General features: G+C 37.1%; 1 protein-coding gene across 1 annotated transcript in view; it reads left to right on the plus strand.

Annotated features, from left to right (window-relative positions):
• The first annotated feature begins 363 nt into the window (after window positions 1-363).
• LOC109220618 (vacuolar protein-sorting-associated protein 11 homolog) overlaps window positions 364-6,932 on the plus strand; it is a 7,854-nt gene continuing 1,285 nt past the window's right edge. Inside the window, exons 1-4 of the mRNA XM_019385077.1 lie at window positions 364-922; window positions 2,496-2,669; window positions 2,773-3,096; window positions 3,186-4,946. Coding sequence (XP_019240622.1) covers window positions 707-922; window positions 2,496-2,669; window positions 2,773-3,096; window positions 3,186-4,946 — 2,475 coding nt within the window. The 5' untranslated portion in view covers window positions 364-706. The remainder of the gene's footprint in view (window positions 923-2,495; window positions 2,670-2,772; window positions 3,097-3,185; window positions 4,947-6,932) is intronic.

Genomic DNA, 6,932 nt, shown 5'->3' on the forward strand with positions numbered 1-6,932 from the left:
TAACCTTCATATGTAATAGTATAAACAGAGGCATGAAATGTGAGATGGAATACACTTGAACACTTGATGAAATAAGAAAGTTATCTATTTTTTCTCTTATTCTACTTATCTTCTTGTTTTATATTGTTACTTTGAGCTACATTTTTTAACAGTCAAGTAATTGATGGACTTTTTTATCCTTTCAAAAATGAAGTTAATTAATCCACATTAATGTATAAAAATGTAGCTTCATTTGTTGTTGGATACTTGGATTTCGAAGTCTACTTGGAATTAATTCAGAAAATTTATTATGGTTCATTCAAAAATAAAAAAGAAAATATTACTTACCTTTTTTAAAAAAATTTGCACAAACAAAAGCTAGAAAACAGGCAGAAACGGGTACAGTACTGACCCGACAAATCCAATTCGGTATCGTTCTCCAGCTTTTCCCCTTCTGTCATCGACCTTTTCAATCAATCTCATGCCCAGAAACCAAACAATCTGATCAAAATTTCATTTCGAAATTCAGTTCTTGATCCTATAGCATTGTTGCGAAAAGAACAAAGATTGAATTTTTAGCAACATACTGCCACAATATATACAAATCCGAATTTATACTACTCGGTTCAAAATTACATACATGTACATTGTTTCTAACTTTTTCAATTCGAGCGGAAAGTAGTGGGTCCGGTTGAGCAGCTGCTAAGGGCTGATCAACGACAAAAGGATGTATCAGTGGAGGAAGTTTGAATTCTTTGAGGAGAAGTTTAGTGGGAAAGTAGCAGATGATATAACGGGCAAGATTCAGTGTTGTTCCAGCGGCAAAGGAAGGGTTGTATTGGGCTGTGATGACGGCTCTGCTTCCTTATTGGATCGAGGATTGAAGTTCAATTATGGTTTCCAAGCTCATTCTTCCTCTGTCCTCTTCCTTCAACAGCTCAAGGTTTAATTTTTCTCTTTAATTTTTAGTTTTTCAAGTTTCTCCTTAATTATAACTCATTCTATGTTAATTTCTTTGGCATACTTTGACTCGGTATGAGTTTAAGAAAAACATAAAGACTTTTGAAACTTGCAATTTGTCTGTCATAATTTGACTCGACACAGAGTTTAATAAAGAAGTGAAGACTTTTAACCTGTTTGGCCAAGCTGTAAAAATCAACTTATTTTGAGAAAGTATTTTTTGTTCCAAAGTACTTTTGGTGAGAAGCAGTTTGTGTTTGACTAATTAATTTGAAAAGCGCTTCTAAGCAGCAATTAGTTTTGGCCAAGCTTTTAAAAAGTGCTTCTAAGTGTATTTTTTCATAAGTATTTCTCAAAAAAGTGCTCCCGGGAAGAAGTTACTTTTTTCTGCTTCCGCTTATGCTCAAAAGCACCTTTTTTACTTCTAAAAGCTTGGCCAAACACTTCTAACTTTGGAAAAAAGCACTTTTTTTAAGCTTGGAGAAGCTTGGCCAAACAGGCTATTAAACATTGAAACTTATGGTCTTAAGCATATCATAACATTCGTGTAGCTATGAAGTTTCTCGTTAAGGAAATATAAAAATGCACCATTCTCTTTTTAACAGACGAATAAGGAAAAGTGCCAAACAAAATGGAATTGAGGGAGTACAGCGCAGACTTAGTTAAGAAAATAATCCAATGGAAGTTGCTGATCCATATCAGCGATACTAATTTGGTTAGGATTGAGGGTTTAGTTGTTCGTTACACTTATATCTAGTTTGGTATTTGTTAGCAGAATTTTCAGTTTGGGTGGAGACCTTGTATGTTAGTAAGTGAATAATAGTGAAAGTAGAGAACCTCTAGTTTAATTTGCCTTAGAAGACAAACTTTTTTAAGTGTTGGAATGAAATGGGTGTGATTTGAGAGAAATGGATGTAGAAGATCCATATAACGAATCACAACTAGTCGGTATTCAGGCAAAGTTGATAGATTGATTGATTGATTGATTCTGCTTGTTGACAATTTCTCACGACCCCAGAAAATCTATGTAGATAGTTGATTAACTATGTTTTTGCGTTGTGGAATTCAACTCAAAACTTGTGTTGGGTGAAGTGCTGATAAAAGTTTATTTTTGATGAGTCGTTTGGTTTTAATTAACTGGAGTTTTGGTTTTTGTGGAGGTTTCCATATGTTTGCGACCTGAAGGTATCAAATGAGATAGAGCTTCAAAAGATGTGAAGCTGAAATTTCAACTTCTAACTCACTAGAAGTCTATTGCTGCTATTTTCTTGCAATTCAATTATTTGATCGAGTTGGATGGGCAGTTGCATTGATAGTATTGTTTCTCTGGTATCTTTTTATTGACAACTTTATACCTTTTTCTGCAAGTACATCTGCTAACTTGTTTTTTGCCAATTTATTATTTTTTATGTGATATCTCGTGTTTAGATTGTGAGAATTAACAGAATTTGGATGAAAACCCAGAAAGTACTAAATCCTTAGAGTATGCTTATTTTAAAGTTGATAACGCTTCTGATGCCACTAACTTTAGCTTTCCTCTTTTCTCTGTTAATTAGCAAAGGAACTTCTTAGTGACTGTTGGAGAAGATGAACAAATTTCTCCCCAGTCCTCAGCTGTTTGTCTTAAAATTTTTGATCTCGACAAGATGGAGCCCGAGGGAACAAGTACATCAAGTCCAGATTGTATTCAAATACTGCGTATATTTACCAACCAGTTCCCTGAAGCAAAGGTGCATATTAGTAAAACTTTTTCTTTCTCATTTAGTTGTTTGCCTTTTATTTTATTGCATATCATTGGATTAAGTAATGGAAGAAGAAAAATTATGACTGCAGATTACATCATTTTTGGTTCTGGAGGAGGCTCCACCATTATTACTTATAGCTATAGGGCTGGACAACGGTTCCATCTATTGCATTCAAGGAGACATCGCCCGTGAACGCATCAAGCGCTTTAAGCTTCAGGTGGATAATCATTCAGACAAAAGTCAAGCCTCCATTACAGGTCTTGGTTTCAGAGTGGATGGTCAGATGCTGCAGCTGTTTGCTGTTACTCCAAATTCAGTGAACCTGTTCAACATGCATACTCAATCACCTACCCGGCAGACTCTTGATCAGATTGGATCCAGTGTAACTAGTGTTGCAATGACTGATCGATCGGTGCGTGCTAATTGAAGTGTTCTGTCTATATTCTTTCCATTTTGCTGATAACTTCATTGTATAGTCTCATTGACGTTATCCTCTTATAGGAATTCATTATTGGTCGGCCTGAGGCGATATATTTCTATGAAGTGGATGGTCGCGGTCCTTGTTGGGCCTTTGAAGGAGAGAAGAAATTCCTTGGCTGGTTTCGTGGATATCTTCTGTGTGTTTTTGCAGATCAAAGAACTGGAAACAATACTTTCAATGTTTATGATCTGAAGAATCGGTTAATCGCCCACAGTATAGTGGTTAAAGAAGTTTCTCAGATGCTTTGTGAATGGGGTAACATAATACTTATTTTGGAGGACAAGTCAACTTTATGTATTGGGGAGAAAGATATGGAGAGCAAATTGGATATGCTTTTCAAGAAAAACCTTTATACAGTTGCTATAAATCTCGTCCAGAGCCAGCAAGCTGATGCCGCTGCAACTGCTGAAGTGCTGAGGAAATATGGCGATCACTTGTACAGTAAACAAGACTTTGATGAGGCTATGGCTCAGTATATAGACACCATTGGGCATCTAGAACCTTCATATGTCATACAAAAATTTTTGGATGCACAAAGAATCCACAATCTCACCAATTACTTGGAAAAATTGCATGAGAAGGGCCTTGCCTCAAAAGATCATACCACTCTTTTATTAAATTGTTACACCAAACTGAAAGATGTTGAGAAGCTGAATGAGTTCATCAAAAGTGAGGATGGGGTTGGGGAACAAAAGTTTGACGTTGAAACTGCAATAAGGGTATGCAGAGCTGCCAATTATCATGAGCATGCCATGTCTGTTGCTAAGAAAGCTGGGAGGCATGAATGGTACCTTAAAATTTTGCTTGAAGATCTAGGTAGATATGAAGAAGCTTTACAATATATCAGCAGCCTTGAGTTGAGTCAAGCTGGGGTGACAGTGAAAGAGTATGGCAAAATTCTTATTGAGCATAAGCCAGCTGAAACAGTTGAAATACTTATGAGGCTTTGCACAGAGGAAACGGAACTGCCCAAGAAGGGAACATCAAGTAGTGCATTTATCTCCATGTTGCCTTCTCCGATTGATTTTCTCAATATTTTTGTCCACTACCCACAGGCACTTCTGGAGTTCCTTGAAAAATATACCAGCAAAGTGAAGGATTCATCTGCTCAAGTGGAAATTCATAACACGCTCCTGGAATTATACTTCTCAAATGATCTGGATTTCCCGTCAATTTCACAATATAACATTGATGAAAGTGGAAATGATTTAGCACATAAACCATTAAAAACAGTATCCAATGGTAGGGCGATACCGGTCAAGAAAGACGTAAATAATGAGAAAGGTCGTCAAGAGCGACGTGGGAAGGGGCTGACCTTGCTTAAGAGTGCATGGCCTTCTGAATTAGAACAACCACTATATGATGTTGATCTTGCTATAATTTTATGCGAGATGAATGACTTTAAAGAAGGACTGTTGTTTCTTTATGAGAAGATGAAACTTTACAAAGAAGTTATCGCATGCTACATGCAGGTACATGATCATGAAGGTTTGATTGCATGCTGCAAGAGATTGAGCGATTTGGGTAAAGGGGGTGATTCTTCTCTTTGGGCAGATTTATTGAAGTATTTTGGTGAACTTGGAGAAGACTGCTCAAAAGAAGTCAAAGAAATCTTGACTTACATTGAGAGGGATGATATTTTGCCTCCCATTGTTGTTCTTCAGACACTTGCCAAAAATCCGTGCCTCACCCTCTCTGTTACCAAAGATTACATAGCTCGAAAGTTAGAACGGGAGTCTCAGCTGATTGACGAAGACCGCAGAGCTATAGAGAAGTATCAGGTTGGTACTTGTCTGTTCCAATTCCCTTTTATATTTCTGGATGTGTACAATTGGGTTATTGCAGTGTATTAACTGACTTGCCTCCTTTTAGTCATTTCCTTTATAAAGTTAAAAGTAATTACAGTACAAGGCATAACTAAGGGTCACTTAGCTTCAGTACACTGTTCTTTCTTGATACGTGGTAAATTATAGAGCCGTACCATCTATTTAACTTGTCTGAGCTTTTTCACATAGTACATGTTTCATCGTAGTCTCCTGTTGATATCTTCCATATGTTGGTGAAGATAATGACTGTTCCATATCTTTTTCTGAAAAAATATGACTGTTCCATATCATCCCAACATAGTTCAGAATCTTTTTCTGTTGCATCAGTAAATAAGTTTTAGTACTTATCAAAGGGACCCTCAGTTCTCTGAGCTCCCATTTCATCTCATTTGACATACTGGTGTGTGGCCAAAGCAATTTGGAGAATGTTTTCTTTCTTATTCACTTCTCTTCTTGTTTGTTGGGTTCAAAATTCCGTTCAGTCCTATGAATAGTCTTACTGATTGCCTCAACTAAAGATTTATGTACTCTTCTTACTTTGCGAGTCTTTGTTTCGTAGATTTTGACCTTAGGCCGTCCATATTGCTGGATAGATGAGAGGATCTGTGATTGTTATTTTTTCACCATGTCGAATTGATTGAGTTTGTTTTGCTTGGTTATTGGACGTGTATTCATGAATGTTTTAGTCTTAGAGGGATATATGGGAGGCCATCAAGTTTGCGCTACTCTGCTACTCTTTGAACTCCTACTGCTATTTACTTATTTCTGTGCACCCGCTCATGTCCACTTCATGCAACCTCCTTCTTAACCCCCACACACTCCCATTTTAGTTCCCTGGTGTTAGAACATCTATCTGAACTGGGGATCTTTACTCCTCGTGGCCACTAACTAGAAAGTAAAATGGTTTTTCTTCCCTATTGGGATCATCGATGGTCTGCCTTCTGACCAACGTACCATTGTTGTTATCATAGAGTTGTTATTTGTCTTCTTTAATATCAGCAAGAAGCCGATTTCACGCACAAATTTACTTGCAACCTTGCTTTGGAAAGTGATGCTTTGACATGGCCTTCCCCCCGTACCTAGAAACACTGAGTATCAAGTGGCAGTGTTCATGCCAAAACTTTAGTAGTTTTCCAGAATTTCAAGTGTTAGATTTTGAGATTCTTAATTCTTGTGCCACCACATATTGTATTTGTGTTTTAAGATTTATTACTATAATCAGAAATACATATAAAATTGTGATTCATCATACCTTAGCTAAGGTAAAGTTGTTGCCATGTGACCAGGAGGTCACGGGTTCGAGCCGTGGAAACAGCCTCTTGCAGAAATGCAGGGTAAGGCTGCGTACAATAAATCCTCGTGGTCCGATCCTTCCCCGGATAGCGGGAGCTTAGTGCACCGGACTGCCCTTTTTTATCATACCTGCTAAAAATATGCAGAGCTTGGGGTTTCTTGATATATGGTTCAAATTGCCACCACCCTCAATCTATTCACACCATGGCTCTGAATCAGGGAGTAATTTTTGTTACTTTACAGTGAAAGAGTCACCTTTTATCTGTGACTCCACTATCCATTCATTTGTCTAGCCTTAGAATCATACGCTCTGCTATGCATCCCAATCACAGGGAACTTGCACTATCATAGGTCTCCCTAACTTATTAATTTGTATTTGCAAGTGCTTTGTTGTTACTTTAAACTCACTGTTATTTCCCCGAATCATACACTTATGACAAGTGATTTTCACCAAAATTGCAAGAAATTTTTTCTGAAGCTCTTTCAATGATTTTTCTTTACTCAATTGATATTCCAATATATAATGAAACTATCACATAGAAATTCGAGCATTAGAAAGTCGCCGCCATCAGAAACCAGAGCTTAAGTTATCTTTTCAGCACCAAGTCTTGCGTACTCTTTTCTTTTTGTGGTTGTTCCTTTTTTTTT

Source organism: Nicotiana attenuata, unplaced genomic scaffold, assembly GCF_001879085.1.
Source record: "Nicotiana attenuata strain UT unplaced genomic scaffold, NIATTr2, whole genome shotgun sequence".
Classification (NCBI taxonomy): Eukaryota; Viridiplantae; Streptophyta; class Magnoliopsida; order Solanales; family Solanaceae; genus Nicotiana; species Nicotiana attenuata.